This window comes from Aythya fuligula, chromosome 7 (assembly GCF_009819795.1).
Source record: "Aythya fuligula isolate bAytFul2 chromosome 7, bAytFul2.pri, whole genome shotgun sequence".
Taxonomy (NCBI): domain Eukaryota; kingdom Metazoa; phylum Chordata; class Aves; order Anseriformes; family Anatidae; genus Aythya; species Aythya fuligula.
In genome coordinates, this window is record NC_045565.1 from 23,015,670 (window position 1) to 23,031,460 (window position 15,791).

Here is a 15,791-nt window from a genome sequence, read left to right on the forward strand (position 1 = left end):
CCCTGCAGCCAATGGGCGCCCGCGGAGCCCGGCCCCGCCCCCTGCCCCACCGCGGCCAATCGGTTCCTCCTCGCGTCCAGGCCACGCCCCCCCCGTCGCGCCCTCCCTCCCGCTCCCTCTTCCCCCCGCGTGACGTCACCCGCGGACTTTCGTCCTATCGCGGCGCCGGCCCCGCGGGCCAATGGGCGCCGCCCAAATAAACCGCACGCGCCGCGGGCGCGGAGTGACGCGCGGCGCAGCCAATAGCGCGGCGCCGTCCCCGCGCGGAGCGGAACAGGCCGCCGGCCCCGCGGGCGGACCAAAGGTCGCGGCGCCCGCCGGCCAACGGGCTGCGAGCGGGGGCGGGGCGAAAAGTTGAGGCGGCCAATAGGGCGGCGGGACCGGCGGGGCGGGCGGGCGCCCATTGGCCGGCCGGGCGGCGGGGCGGGGCGGGGCGCGGCGGGGCCGGGGCGGCGGCGGCGGCGGCGGCGGCGCCATGGAGCTGGGGGCGGGCGCGGGGGCGGGCGCCAGCCCCGGCGCGCGGGGCGGCGCGGAGTCGGGCCGCGTCCTGCTGCTGCTCATGGGCGGCGGCGGCGGCGGCGCGGGGCGGGCGCGGCGGGGCGGGGGGGGAGCGGAGGAGGTGGAGGCGGCGCCCGGTGGCCCCGAGCCGCGCTCGCCGCTCTCGCCGCCCGCCCCCGACTACGAGGCGCTGCCGCAGGGCGCCGCCGTGTCCACGCACATGCTGGCCGGAGCCGTGGCGGGCGTCATGGAGCACTGCGTGATGTACCCCGTGGACTGCGTCAAGGTGCCGGAGGGGGGGGAGGGCACCGGGCACCGGGCACCGGGCAGGGCCTGGGGGGCACAGGAGGGGGAGGAGAGAGGGGAGGGGGGCGGGACCGGGGGGGGTGAACCGGGAGGGGGAGGGTCCGGGGGTGTGGGACCGGGGGGTGATTGGGACCGGGGGGGTTGGGCCCGGGAGATGGGACCCGGGGGTGATCGGTACCGGGGGTGTCAGACCGGGGGTGATCGGTACTGGAGGGGTTGGACCCGGGGGTGCCCTACCGGGGCTGCTCGGTCCCGGGGGTGCACCCCCCGCTGCCCCCGCCCCGGGCCGCAGGGGTGACGGGCGTCCCGCCCGGGGTTTGCCTTCCAGACGCGGATGCAGAGCCTGCGGCCGGAGCCCGCCGCCCGCTACCGGAACGTGCTGGAGGCCCTGTGGCGCATCGTGCGGACCGAGGGCGTCTGGAGGCCCATGCGGGGCATGAACATCACCGCCACCGGAGCCGGCCCGGCGCACGCCCTCTACTTCGCCTGCTACGAGAAGTTAAAAAAGACACTGAGCGACGTGATCCACGCGGGGGGCAATAGCCATGTGGCCAACGGTACTCGTCCCGACGGGGCCCCGCCGCCCTCCTCCGGGGCCCCGCCAGGCACACGGGGCGAGCGGGGGCTGGGGACGGCGGGGAGGGGAGCGGGCAGGGGGCTGCGGGGCGGCGGGGAGGGGGCAGGCAGCCCCGCGGGGGTGGCGGGGCCAGGGATGTGCTAAAGCCCTGTGCTCTCTGCAGCCGCGAGCTAGCGGTGCCGGGCGAAGCGCTGCTCGTGCCTCCGCCTGCTCCTGTGCCCGCCCGAGCTGCTCCCAGGTATCCGTGGCTCGACGCAGGTCAGTGGCCAGCCGCCGGCCCCCGAGGACGGATGCCCGCAGATGGGAGCCGCCGATGGATGAGCGGGGACCGGCCGCGGCTGCGTGGGTTGGTGGTGCAGGAGCCCGCCCAGCGGGGTCAGGGCTGGTGGTGCTGTGGTGCTTTTGGGCAAGTCCCGTCCTCGGCGGGTGTGCAGCAAAATGCTGTCTGGTTCCTCCTCCCGCGTGGTGCTGGGTACAGCCACCCTCGTCCTGTGGGACCCCTGCGAGTCGGTGGCCTGCGAGGGCTGGGACTGAGGGAGTCCCGGCCGGCCCACGAGACTTGACAGACTGTCGCGCTCCTCTTCTTCTCTCTGTTGAACTCTTTTTCGGGTGGGATTTGCTGAGGACCAGCCCGCCTTCCGGACAGGAGATGGAGGCTGCCTTTGGATCTCGCCCTCCTCTGCGGGGGGACTTCCTCCTTTGCTTTGGCGGGGGACTCGGGGTCGTGGTGGAGCCCCGGGGTCTCTCGCCACCTCCTCCCCTCACATGTGGCAGTTCTTGTTTTGCAGGTGCAGCCGGGTGTGTAGCAACGTTGCTCCACGACGCGGCGATGAACCCTGCAGAAGGTAACGATGAGCCTGCCCTGCCGGGGGTCTAGGAGTGGGATCTGCCCGGGCTGCCCCCATCCCTCTGTCCTTCTTGCTCGCCTGACCCCAGGGATCCTTTGGGGGTCAGCATAGGCTGCATTTAAGGAGCCCAGTGGCTGCCACTTACAAAGCTGGGAAGTGGAGGGAATTCGTTCTGGGGAGCACAGCAAACCTCAGCTGAGGAGGAGCAGGGAGGGAGGCAAGGTTTTTTGCTGCTGCCAGCTAGCTGGAGCAGCAGAGAAAGCAAGAGAGACGTGATCCTTACTCTCAAAGTCATTCCAAGTGCACTGAAACCAGACAAGGCTGTGGTTAAAGCTCCTTGGGAAGATGTGATATGGTTCTAGGTACGTGGTGAGGATGAAAAAGAAAAAGCTGAGGGACAAAAGGCACCTTGAAGTCTGGAGAAAAGATAACTTAGGGAATGTCTGGAAGGCACTGACTTTGTTAAGCTTGGTTTGGAAACAGGAGAAAGATTTTTAATTGATTAATGTCTGTGAAGGCGGCGGGAGGAGCGGGGGAGGGATAATGAGTACAGACAGCGATGAACAGACTCCTTCCTCGTACAACTGGGAGGCTCGTGACAGCAGGCGAGTAAAGATCCGCGGTAGCAGCTGCGGTGGCAAGCACCACACACGGTGCTGAGCGGGGCCGTGCCCGCAGCCTGGCAGCCCTGGCCAGGAGCCCCGCAGCCAGCTCCAGCTGACCCAGGCTGTGTCGCTCCTGCAGAACCCCCTGCCGGCAGCAAGGCCTCCTCCTGCCTGCCACTGGGCTCTGCCCCTCGGGAGCAGGCAGCTGCTTCGGCTGGTCGGTTGTCATTCCTTGCCTGGAGCTACTCTTCTTACCCTGGCTGTAGCATTTGTAGGCGCACCGTTTTTAGCTCCTGCTGGACACGTTAAGTTAGGGGAGGCCGGGCAGCTGGAGGCTGTGCTGGGCTCCGCTCCTTCGCGGGGGGGGATTTTGGTGTCCAGTTCTTGCCGCGGGGTGGCTGGGTCAGGCGTGCTGCAGAATGGGGGTGGCCGAGGAGGGACAGGATAACACAGACCTAGAAATCTGGGAAATAACAGAGTAACTGCAGGGGGCTTCCTCTGCCTGCACAGTGGGTCGGTAGGGGCAGGTGGGGAGAGGTGGGTGGCGTGGAGTGGAGGGGGTGCACACGTCGGGTGGCAAACCTTACACCTGGCCATGGGGACGTGCCCTGGAGCGGGCTGCAGGGTGTGCAGGTGGTGCTGTGACGGCGCTGCCTTGTGCAGATGGAAATGGAAAACTGGCCTAGCCCTGCCGGGACGCTGCTGGCCGGAGCTGTGTGCCTTTAGCTCCTGAGCCAGCGTGACTGAAGTGCCGAGCACCTGCAGGGAGCCTGCCTTCACCCTTACCCTTTCTCTCTCCTCTTCCTCTCTGCGCCCGGGTCCCGGCTGCTGCTGCTGCTGCTGCCGCCTGTCCCAAGTGGTCAAGCAGCGGATGCAGATGTACAACTCGCCCTACCAGCGCGTGACGGACTGTGTGCGGGCTGTGTGGCGCAACGAAGGGGCTGGAGCTTTCTACCGCAGCTACACCACCCAGCTCACCATGAACATCCCCTTCCAAGCCATTCACTTCATGACCTACGAGTTCTTGCAGGAGCAGCTCAACCCCCACAGACAGTACAACCCAGGCTCCCACGTGGTCTCCGGGGCCTGCGCAGGGGCCGTCGCTGCTGCTGCCACCACGCCTTTGGACGTTTGCAAAACGCTGCTCAACACCCAGGAATCCCTGGCCTTGAGCTCCAACATCAGCGGACACATCACAGGCATGGCCAATGCCTTCAGGACGGTGTACCAGGTGGGCGGTGTGACTGCCTACTTCAGAGGGGTCCAGGCCAGAGTCATTTATCAGATGCCCTCGACGGCAATCGCCTGGTCCGTGTACGAGTTCTTCAAGTACATCCTCACCAAGCGCCAGGAAGAGCGTCGGGCTGGGAAGTGAGCCAGAGCTGAACCCGACTCCAGACCTGCTTCATCTCCCCTCCTGGTTTGTCTCCTGACCCTCTCCCTTTCGGTTTGGTTTGTGTTGAAGAGAGGGGGCGGCAAAGCCCTTCGGGGTTCAGCAATGCTATTTCTTGCCCGGGGCTGCTGCAGCTCTGCTCCAGCTGCACGGCTGGCTCTCTCCCGGGCCCTCAGAGATGTCCTGCTGGGAGCTGCAGCCCAGGTCACGTCCCCTGGCACTTCGGTGGAGCTGTGCTCCTCTCCTTCCCGTAACAAAAGCCTCCTCTACTGCAAAGCTCGCCCCTGCTTGGAGGGGAAGGTGAATGTCCTGCCCTGCCACTGGCGGGGCCGCAGCTCAGCTCAGTCGCCGAGGAGGGGGCAGCGGCTCCGCCGGGGATGCTGGAGGCTTTGTCTGGCTTTTGGCTGAAGTAAAGTGTAAGCCTTGCCGTTGTCTTGTAGCACGCACACATGACGCTGACTGCCCTGGTGGTGGTGGTGGTGGGTGGGGAAGGATGGCACTTGAGGAGGGGAGTCGTAGGTTTGTTAATGTTCCTGCTCTTGACACCTCCAATAAAAACAGTTCTGCTCTATGGTCGCATCCCCTTCTTGCTCTCGGGTGGCACCAGACCCTTCTGACTGCCCAGCGCTGGGCTCTTTTTTTGTGGCTCTCATCAGGGTGGGGGGTGGGACGCTGTCTGCCAGGGCCTTGGGAGCAGCAGCGGGCAGATTCACCCACATGCTTGGAGGTCCTTGTGTGAAGGGCAGGACATCTTTTTCAGCAGTTTGATGGAGAAAGGCGTTAAATAGTGGAAGAAAGTCCGTGAGGAACGCAGTGCTCTCAGCCCAGCCCCCTGCTAAGTCTCCGTACAGCCAAGTACCCGTTACTGCAGCCCTGCGCCACTGCTGCCATGAGGCTGGATGGGGCAGATCAGAGCAGCTTCACCTCACAGCAGCGAGGCCGAGGGTCCTGCACTACCCCGCTGGGGATCATCCTGCCTCTCCCCTGCAGCCTCTCCCCTCCTGGGGCCGTGTGCCAGCCCCACTGGCCAGGCTGGGGGCAGAGCAGAGCCGGGCAGGGCAGCAGCCTGAATTGCAGTGAGCAATTCAGTGCTGGGTGACACTGGAGGGCCCTCAGAGGGTTTCTGCACTGTCCTCACATAAGGGATATAGGGGATTCGGGGCTCAGCACAGCTCCTGCCTCCTGATTTGGGGTAGACCAGTTTGTGCTTTGATGGGCGTTTTAAAACCCTGCAAACACAGTTGCGCAATATTTTCTCAATAATATTAAATTACCTTTTTTGTTTTTTGTTTTTTTTTTTTTAAACTGTTTTCTTAGCCATGTTGACACTGATTTCTGTCGGAGTCCCACCCAGCTCGGACCAACAAGGCGGAACCACGGGGCCACGTGCAGAGCACTGATGCCTTGCTTGCTTGTACCGCCTTACAGAGCCCACGGATCCCGTTGTGGGGTGCCGTGGGGACGCCTGGCCCCAGAGGGATGCTCCCTGCGTGCCTGCAGGAGGGGCATCCATCCCACGGACGGGCCATGCCTGGAATAACTCCCTGGAGGAAATGTGCTCACAGCCGTGGTATGTGCTGCCTGCCAGCGTCCCTGGGGCTCGGGGCTGCCCCACACGGGGTGCTGGGGGCTCTGCCCTCACCACTCTGCGTGTCCCTGGGTGCGGAGGGGATACGGGGTTGGCAGCAGCCCTGCGTGGTTGCGTGCCTGCCTGCTGCTCCCCGCCTGGGCTGCAGGCTCCTGTGCCCTGTGGGCTCCTGTGCCCGGCTTGTTCTGCACAGGCAGGAGGATCAGGCGCTCCTTAAAGAAACAAAAGCCACCGGGAAGCCGGTGAGCCTCCGGTCTCCCCACCGTTTCAACAGCTGGGGCTTTAAGAAATAACCCGAGTATTGCAAGATTTGGCAGCCCTGCGGCTCCTCCACCCAAGAGGGAGGAATCCGAGCAGCAGAAAAGGCTGGGAGAGACCCAGGGAGGATTAGCGGGCAGCGCGGGGCTGGGCTCTGCCAGCAGTGAGGCAGCAGGAGACGGGCACGACCCAGCAGAGCCGCTTCGGGGCCGGAGCAGAGCCGCAGCTTCACCTCCAGCCCTCGCACCGGGGCCACTGCAGATGCCTCGGAGGGAAAGGCATAAACACAGGCAGGGGCCGGGCTGAGATTCGTGCTGCTAAACCCCTCGGCCGCTGGAAGAGGCTCTATAAATGTCAGTGGGCGAAGGCATGAGTGAAGGTGACTGCGGGATGAGGAGGGGCGTTTCCAGGAACAGCTGCCCGCAGACAGGCTGGGGGAGGGAGCGGGACCCCCGGGAAGGGGGGTATAATAACTCAGCACGGCACAGGGGAGATATTGCCTTCCTCCCACCGGGCCACGGCCTGCCTGCTCTGCTGGGGCTTTGCCAGCTCACCCAGCAGCAGCAGGGCGCTGCCAGTGCCCGCAGAGCAGCCCCGGGGTGGTGGCACTGCAGGGACCGCAGCGCTGCACGGGAGCATCCAGGGGCTTTCCAGACATCCCCTGTGGCCAAGCCATGGAAGAGTGGAAAAATCCCCTGTCCTGCTGCTGTCTCCTTCCATCCTCGGAGCTGAACCTCTGCCCTGGGCCAGCAGCCGGCCCGAGGAGCAGCTCCAGCACCATGCATGGGCCGTGGAGGGCAGGAGGGAGCGTGCCTGCTGCTGGCGCTGCCTGCAGCACGTGGAGCTGGGTGCTCCTCGCCACGAGATGGCTTCAAACCAAGCCCAGTGTGGGTACAGTGTCAGAAACCCTGAACTGGGCATCAAGGATGCTCAGAGGCTGTCTCTTAATTGTGTTGACAAGGCTTCCTTAGGTCCTCTGGTCAGCCCCCGGTCCTGCTGTGACTGTGTGCGTTTGGGTCCATCTCAGTTGGACAGAAGTCCCACTTTTGCCACCTCTCTTAGCAGGGTGTCTGGTTGATCCCCTGAGCCCCTCTAACTTGTGGGGTTTTTCCCACTACGGGTAGTGCCAGAAACACCTCCTGGGGAAGGCTGCTGCTCTTGGTTTCTCACCGGTGATGATGGTGCTGTGAGCCCCGGGTGCAGGCTCCTGCAGTGACCAGCCAGCCCCATAGCAGCACCTCCAGCCCCTGCTCATGGTGGTGGCATCCCCACAAACACGTCCCCTGCCTGCAGTGAAGGGATTTTGCCTCCCCCTGGGGGGCTTGGCTGGGGGTTGGGTGCCCTTCCTGGGTCCGGTGACACCTCCTTGGAGCCCCGCTGCACGAGGCTGGGCCTGTGGCCTCCTCGGCATTTGGCTGTGCTTCATGTGAAATCCCTCCTACAGCCTCTTCTGAGTAACCAGGCTATTTTTGGCCTTCCAGCGAGGGAGCCGCGCTCAGCCCATCGCAGCTCCGCAGACAACCCCGTTTCACCCCCCTGCAGGATCCCCAGCCACGTCCAGCCTCTTGCTGTCCTTCGTCCCCATGTCCCGTTGTCCCTCCAGCTTCATCCCGCTGCTGGTGCTGGGTGGGGGCGAGCCCACAGCCCCCGAGCAGGGCAGAGTGGGGCAGCGCTGCCAGCCCTGCCCCAGGTGATGGATTTGGGGGCATGGCAGCCCCGCCGTGGCACGAGCCCAGGCTATTTCGGGCAGCCCCCACTTGCCTTGCCAGGAGTAGCTGGAGCTGCAGTGAGACCCAGCCGCCCGCTGGGGTAACTCGAGATGCCTGAGTGCAGGCTGAGGGCAGGGCTGGGGGATGAGCTGCTTGGGCCAGGGGTCTCCTCTCCCCCAGGGCAAAATGGGGAGATCCCCTCAGCATGGCTGTCCTGTGCCTGGGGGGCTCCTGAGCAAATCCAGCCTTGGGTGCTGAGTCCAAGCCACCCCTTTGCCAGTTTGGCTCAGTGGCAGAGAGGAGGGGGATGTGGGCTCTGCACTGCTGCACCACATCCCTGCCTGCACCCTGCAGTACCCCAAAATTTCCTGCCCTAACCTCTCTGCCATGGGGCAGCTGGTGCCTGCCAGCCCTGCTCGGCAGGAGGGGGGTGTCTGGCGCCTGCGGGGAGCAGGGGGGTGCCCTCACAGCCTCCCCCAGCCCCGGCTGCGCTGCTTCTGGGATTCCTCAGGGCTCTGTCAGACCCCAATAAAGTTATACAAGTTCTCATGACCCCACGGCCCTGCAGCGGTGGTAAACTCAGGAGCTGCGGCTGCCTGGACACAGAGCAGACGTTGCCCCTGGTGGGCTCTGGGAGGCTGCCTGCTGACCCCTGCTGCTGCTGGAGCAGCTGGGGGACAACCCCTGCCCGTGCAGGTCCCAGGCTCTGCCGTACATCGTGGGGATGCAGGCAGGAGGGGAGCCCAGGCTTCACCTAACAGCCTGAAAGGTAAAGCCAAGGCTGAAAACCTGCTTTGTGGGCACTTAAGAGGCCATCCAGACAGCCACCCATGACATCCCATGGCTGGGGCTGCTCTCACTGTGTCTTTGTGTGATGGGAACGTTTGGGGGCTGTTTCAGACCCTTGTTTCCCCGGGGTGCTCATGGCACAGGTGCTGACGTTGCCTTTGGGCAAGGCACCGACCACGTTTAACACAGCACAGTGTGCAAGGAGAAATGCAAACCCAAGCCGTCTTCTCTGCCCCCAGCACCTTTGGGTGCCCATCAGAGGCTGGCAGCCCGTCGCCTGGAGCCCTGCCAGGGGCTATAAGGGACAGGAGCAGGGAGCTGGGCCAAAATCGGGCCGCGGCTCCAGCAGGGGCACAGCTCCCTCTGCAGCCCGGAGCTGTGAGAGGCTGCGCACAGCGCCCGTCCCCGCTGTCCTTCATGTCCTCGATGTCCTTCTCCGTGTCCTCGATGTCCTTGGGGCAGGACCCGCGGGGGCAGCGCGGTGCCTGGAGGCTGAGGGCAGAGCGGGGTCGGGGGGGAGGCTCTGGGGATGCTGCCAGCCTGGGGGGGCCGGCACCGCTTTGGGGTGGAGAGGGGCTAAAGCTCCCCGGCTCTTACAGAGCCAGCAAGCGGCCGGGCACAAGGACACGGCTGGGGCTAGGGGAGGTGCTGAGCTCCCCAGCACCAACCCAAACCCAGCCGCGAGGACACGAGGACACCGTGGTGCCTGCCCCCAGCCCGGCCCCGTGCGCTTGCCGATAGGTGGCGGTGGCGGATCTCGCTTGGGGACAGGCCGGTGACAGTGTCCCAGCTGGGAGACGGGGCGCCCGGGGGTCCCGGCCGGCACCCGCAGCCCCGGCACCCCTGCAAAGCGCTCGCGGCTTTTTTATCGCGCAGCCCCCAGCCGGCCAGGGGTGCGGGTGGCCTCCGGATGGTGGCCTCTGGACAGCTCTGTGCTGGGGGGCGCACGGCGATGGGGCATCCCCGGGTGGGTTGCTTCAGCCCCCTGGAGCAGCTCTGCACTCGCTCTGGTCAGTGCAGGGATCAGGCTGAAAAATGCAGGAGCCCCCCCTGCTAAGTCAGGCGTGGCCATCTCGCGGTGCGCTGGGCAGGCTCTCGGAAGGGTTTGGGGCCATCAGTAACTCATCCACGAAAAACAGGCACTCCCTGGCGCTTGTGCTGGTAGGCAAGTGGTGTGAGAGAGCCTTGCTGCACAGCACAGCCACTGATATTTTAATTTATTTACCTGATCCATGGCTGGCCACAGCTTTCTCAGCACTGGGGAGGGCTTGGGCAGCAACCCCTCGTTGTGTAGGCAGGGGGGAGCTCCCAGTGTACTCCCTCAGAGCACTGAGGGCTCCTGTGGGGTCCCCAGATCCCTTCGCCAAGGCCACAGTGACTGTGCCTGGGTTAGAACGGGGTCTGCAGGCAGCCTGGGCCCCCACATGTCTCACCCTGTGCCCAGGCAAGCTCCCCGCTGATGCCTGCAAGCACACCATAAACCAGGAAGGATGAAGTGCACGAGGGAGGAGATGACCACAAGGCTTGGAAGGGAGAAGTGGAAAAAGATGTCGGGAAGTAGAGGAAACCGGAGCACATCTGCAGTGCTCCAGAGGGAGCTGTGCTGCTCCTGTGTGATCCTGAGCAGGACAGAGGCCGTAGGAAACCAGCTGCGACTGGGGTTTGAGCAGCCCCTTCCTGGCAGTCATCGGAGCCTAGTGGGCAGAGGCAAGCTCATGGGCTCCTCCTTGGCTAGGAAGCCTGGATGAAAATCGGAATTTGAGCCCATGCAAGGAGTGGACCTGAGGTCTGGTGGTTAAATCCTGGCCTCCTCGCCCAACCCCTCCTTAGCCTTAAGCCAGCGCGGTGTTTTGGGCAACCTCAGCCCTGCCCAGAATCAACCAGCGCTTTCAGTGAATCCCTGTTTGAGCGGCATGGAACAACACACGACCCCTACCCCTTGACCATGGCTTTCTGCCTCCTTGATGTTCCTCCAGCCCTGCCACCGCCACCACAGGACCATGCAGGAGGGAGTCCCGCCGATGGTCTGCACCCCTCGCCTCGGGTGCATCTGGCAGCGCCCCGCTTCGGCGCGGGGCGCCATGGGACGAGGTGCGTCACGGGCGGGCGCTGCCTCCAGCGTGGCCACGCAGCGACTTCCCTCCATTGTGTCTCTCCTCCCTGGGCCGCTTGGCCAATCTGCAGTCTCCCACCACCTCCCTCCCACCGGCCTCCGCCGGCTGTTCCTCCTCTTTGGAGCGCTTCACTTCCGCCGCCCCGCTCCCAGCTCCCCAGCACCGCTGGCCGCTCCATCCTCCCCATCAGCTCGGGGGGCTGGATCCCTCCCACCGAGCCCCTGCCCCCCTCCCACTCCCCCAGCCTGAGCTGGTGGGACAGCTGGGATCTATCCAGGAGCGGGGCTTGCTATGGTGGACATCCAGGAACTCCCTCCACCGTGCCTCAGCAGCCTGCAGCCAGGCTTCTTGGCATCCCTTAGGCCCTGGAAGAGCAGCAGCTGCGTGCTGGTCTGGCCCCAAGTGGGGATGGCAGGGCTGGGGAGCACACATGGGTGTCACCGGGCATAAGTGGGGTGCCCATGAGACTAAACTCATGCTTACGGCAATGCTTGGGGCTGTTGGTGCTTCGTCATGCCGGTACTGCCTGGCGTTGCCTCTTGCAGCACGGCCATGGGGCGTGTGTGTGTGTGTGTGCGCCCTGTGCTTTGCTCGAGTGGCCGCGCTCCAGAGAGTGGCTGTAGGTGTGTGCATCTCGACCAGAGCCTCTGGGTGCTGCTGGGGGTGCCGTGGGTTTCTGACCATCTATCACTTACTTGGAGGGGCTGTGCAAAGCAGGCAGCTCTTCTCACACGCCCCAACTTTGGAGGAGGTTGTTCTGTGGTTTCCGTTCCTCCAGCTTGCTCACCGAGGCGTGAACTCGCACGGGGTCCCCTGTTTTTGCAAACAGCAGTCTGGCAGAACATGGAGGAAAATGCAGCTCTTTCCTACGGCAGAGACAAATCTCAGCTTGCTGCTGCCGCGGAGGGAGGACATTGCCTATCTTTGTTCTTGGCTATCCTGTTTCTACCCACGAGACCGCGGGGCCTTAACCGCTCATCTCCGAAAGCCAAGAGCGGAGCCTGGGCTTCCTCTCCCGCGACACCTTGCTGCCATCCAGCAAACAATCGCCTGGGCGTGCCGCATCCTCTCCCAGCGCCGGCCCCGCGAAGCCTCCCGGCCGCGGGGTTGCCGCGGGACAGGGCTGCTGAGCCGAGCCGTGCCGAGCTGAGCCTTGCCGAGCTGTGCCAGGGCTGGGGCTGGAGCCTGCTCGTAGCCCGGGGCTGTAGCTGCGAATTTCACCGGTGGTTTCCCAACGGTGCGCGCTTAACTCGCACGGTGCAAAAAATAGTAATAATAATAAAAAATGTATATATCAGCGCGGGTGTTAGCAGCGCCCGTGCCCGTGAGCTGTGCGGTGGCGTGCGGCAAAGCCCAGGACACGCGTGGGGCAGAGGGCAGGACGCGGTGGGCACCGCTGGGCAAGGGGAGGCACACGGAGCTCCCGGGCTGCGGCCGGGCAGGCTGCACACCTCTCCCGGAGCACCGGCGGCGCGGCCGGAGGGACGTGCGGGATGCTGCGGGGCAGCTCCCCGCACCGCCGGGGCGAGCCCACGGGGCTCCGCAGCCGCCCAGCCGCTGGGCCCCGCACGGCAGCGGCACGGCGGAGCCGGCACCGCCCGAGGGCTCCGCGGCGGGGCCTCGCCCGGGCCGGGACCGCGGCTGCGCTCCCCGCGGCCACGGGACGGGACAGGACGGGACGGGACGGGACGGGCCGGGAGCGGCCCCGCAGCCGGGCTTGCGGGTCTCGGCCGCCCCCTCCCCCTGCAGCCGAGCGAAACGGCTGAACATGTAGCAATAATGCCCCGGCATTCAGGCTGCCCGGCCCGGCCGGCCCTAATCAGCGGCCCGCGGACCCCCCTCCTCTCCCCCTGCGCTCAGAGAAAGGGGAACAAAACCCAGCACGTTTCTGCAGCCCCCGCGCATAAAGCGCCGGGCCTGGGCCTCAGTGGGGGGCAAAGCGGCCCGTCAATCTCGGCGCCGGGGCCCCTTTGTCCCTCGCCTCCCTGCCACACCTTTTGTTCCCGAATCCAATAAGCGCCTATTCCCGCTACCTTCCTCGGCGGCTCCTTTCAGCGCCGGCCCGGCGGCCACAATGGGCCGGCTCTGAGCTGCTCGGCCCCATTCAGCGCCTTGGCACGCTCACAATCCCGGCCCGGCCGCCCTGCCCCGCGGGCACGGCGCTGCGAGAGCCCCGCCGCCGCCGGGCACCGGCCCCGCCGGGCCCCGGCCGCCGGGCGAAGGAGGAGCGGGCGGCGGATATTGCACCTGGTTTATTGACTGACTCCGCGAGCTGGCGCTGGCAGTAACCGATACAGAGTAGATAGAGGGGCCGCGGGAGCCCCGGGCCCCGCCGTCGGCTTTTTTACAAGCAAAGCTGCTCCGCTGGCGCGGCGCGACCGGCTCCGGGCCGCCCGTCGCGGCGGCACCTCGGGGCGGCGGCGCTTCGCGGGGAGCTGGGGCAGCCCCGGCCCGCCGCTCCGCTCCGCTCCTCTCCGCCGCCGGCCCGCCCCGCGGTCCCGGGCCGAGCGGGGGCCCGCCGCGCCGCCCCTCCGCCGCCGCCGCCGCCTTCGGTCCAGGGCTGCGGCGCGGCTCCCGACGGCGCTGCGGGGCCGCCGGGCCGTGCTGCCTTGTCCGCTCCCGGCCCTGAGTGCGTGCGGGCTACCAGGCCCGGATGCCCTGCAGTGCGCCCTGGCTGCAGGACGGCCCCGCCGCCGCCTGGTGCAGGGGCTGGCCGCCGCCGCCGAAGCCCCCCAGGCCGCCCACGTTCACGAAGGGGCCGGCGGCCGCCGCCGGGCTGCAGGCGGCCTGCATGGAGGCGCCGCCGGTGCCCGCCGGGTAGGTGCAGCCGTAGCCGGGGTTGTAGGAGGCGGCGTTGCCGTAGCCGTAGGCGGGGAAGCCGTTGTAGGAGTAGGGCCCGTTGTACGCCGAGCTGTAGCCCTGCGAGCCGCCGAGGCACGGCTTGCCGTCGCGGACCAGCACGGGCACGGCCACCCTGCGCGGCGGCGGCGGGGCCGCGGGGCCGCCCAGCTCCAGCGACTTGTCCTGCCGCTGCCGCTTGCACTTGTAGCGCCGGTTCTGGAACCAGATCTTCACCTGCGTGGAGGTGAGCTTCAGGCTGCTGGCCAGGTGCTCCCGCTCGGGCGCCGACAGGTAACGCTGCTGCTTGAAGCGCCGCTCCAGCTCGAAGACCTGCGCCTGCGAGAAGAGGACGCGCGGCTTCCTCCGGCTCCGCTGCTTCGGCCTCTCCGCCTCGTCCGGCTTCTCCGCCGCGTCCAGCGGCTTCTTCAGGGCGCAGCTCTCTGCACGGGGGAGCACAGGTCACGGCTGCGCCTCGCTCACGCCGGCCGCCGCCGCCCCCGACGGGCCGCACCGGGCGGCGGGAGCCCCGCGCCGCGCACCGCCCCGTGCCCCGTGCCCCGCCGCTGCGCGCCCGTCGGGGAACCGCGGCTCGGGCCGGGAGGCAGCGCCGGGCCAGGCACCGGCACCGTGCTTGAGAGCCGCCGGTTCGGGCGGCGGGGCCGGCCGCGTCTCCGCGCCTCCGGGCCGCCTGCGGAGGAACCGCGGCGGCACCGGCGGGCCGAGCCCCGGGGCCGCGCCGTGCTTGGAGCCGGGCACCTGCTGCCCGCCGCCTCTCCCCGGGAGGGCTCCGCCGCACCGGGCGCCGGTTGGGCCTAACCCGGCCCGTTTCACCCTCCCTCTTCACTCCCGAAATTTGGGAGCGGGGGTCTGATCGCGGCGGGGCCCGGTGGAAGCGTTTCCCGGGGCCGCGGAGGCTGCGAATTACCGCAGCCCCTGCTCGAGGTGCTCGGGGGACGCGGCGGGACCGGGGCTCCGTGCCGACCGACCCGGAGCGAAAGGCGGGGAACGGGAGCGGCCCCGTCGGGACCGCGGGGAACGGGAGCGCGGCGGGGCCGATACTCACTCGGGTCTCGGGCCGCGGGGTCCAGCTCCTCTCCCGGGCCGGGGGCCTCGCAGGAGCCGCGCAGCACGGCGTGCACGTAGCTGTCGGTGGAGATCCGCGCGTCTGCCTGGCCGCCGGGCGCTGTCAGGTAGGACAGCTTGTCCTCCTCCTCTTCCTCCTCGCCGTCGGAGAAGCGGGCGCCGTCGGCGGCCGCCAGCAGGCAGGCGGCGGGGTGGAAGTGGTGCTCCAGGTGGTGCGGGAGCTGGGCCCCATAGTGCGGGTCCTGCTGCTGCTGCTCCAGGTTGAGGATGTCTTTGACAGAGAAGGGGGTGGAGGTGACGGGGCTCGGTAACATCATCGGGGCAGCGAAGCGAGCGGCCGGGGAGTCCCGCGGGCCCGGCGGCGCTCGGGCTGCGGCTCGGCGGGGAGCGCCGCGCCCGGTGCGGGGGGAGCAGGCAGCGCCGAGAGACGAGGGGCCGCGCCTGCTCCTGTCTAAGTTGCCTCCATTAGCCCGGCGCTGGGGGTCTGCGTTTTGTTACAGCTTCTGCAGGGACAGCCAAGGGCTCGGGAGCCTCCTCTGCCCCGGGCCGGCACGTCACGGCGAGGAGGGGCCGGGGGCCGGGGGCGGCCTCGCCATTGGAGGGAGGGGGAGGCAGAGCCGGCCCCCTGCCCGGCTCCGGCCGCCCGGCCAGAAATAGCAATGTATTAAGGCTGCGCTCGGGGAGGCCGCTTCCCCGGAGAGCGCCCCGCCGGCCCGGCACCCTCCCGCCAGGGCACAGCCGCGGGCTCGGGCATCGTGCGCCGGGGTCGGGGACCCCGGAGAGAGCCGCGGCCGCCGCCGCGCCTCCCAGTGCTAAGCACGTGTAGGTAGGTAGGGACCCCCGCCCCGGCGCGCCCCGCTGGCCCCTGCCCGCGCACGGCTCGGCCCGGCCCCGGGAGGGGCGAACACGTGCGGCACAACCGGGGCCCGGCCCCCCCGACAGCGCGGGCACAACCGGCCGCCCGGTTCCAAAAGTGCCCCGCTGCCGGGAGGTGCCCGCCGCGTCCCGGGCGGACAGCAGCCATGCGACGTACACGTAGCCCGACCCTCCCCGTGTCTCCCGGTCCCCCCCCGGTTATCCCGCAGGTCCCCCGTGAGAGGCAAATCACCGCCGGCCACAGCCGGCGCTCACCGCGCCCGCCCCGGGAACGCGCCCTGCTCCCTGCTCCGCCGCGGCCGGATC

The 15,791-nt window shown here is 67.5% G+C and overlaps 2 protein-coding genes across 3 annotated transcripts; one reads left to right on the plus strand and one right to left on the minus strand.

Annotated features, from left to right (window-relative positions):
• Positions 1–475: 475 nt before the first annotated feature.
• Positions 476–4,798, plus strand: SLC25A28 (solute carrier family 25 member 28). Its single transcript, XM_032191769.1, has 4 exons — positions 476–784; positions 1,133–1,361; positions 2,170–2,226; positions 3,692–4,798. Exons 1-4 carry the CDS (start codon positions 476–478, stop codon positions 4,207–4,209), a joined length of 1,113 nt encoding a protein of 370 aa, XP_032047660.1. The 3' UTR covers positions 4,210–4,798.
• An 8,527-nt stretch (positions 4,799–13,325) lies between these two features.
• Positions 13,326–14,926, minus strand: NKX2-3 (NK2 homeobox 3). Of its 2 annotated transcripts, none has more exons than XM_032191641.1 (2): positions 14,590–14,926; positions 13,326–13,966 (listed from the first exon to the last, which is right to left on the minus strand). In XM_032191641.1, exons 1-2 carry the CDS (start codon positions 14,924–14,926, stop codon positions 13,326–13,328), a joined length of 978 nt encoding a protein of 325 aa, XP_032047532.1. The 2 variants fall into 2 exon arrangements, with proteins under 2 accessions (XP_032047532.1, XP_032047530.1); XM_032191639.1 differs by having other exon boundaries at positions 13,326–13,962; positions 14,580–14,926.
• Positions 14,927–15,791: the final 865 nt, after the last annotated feature.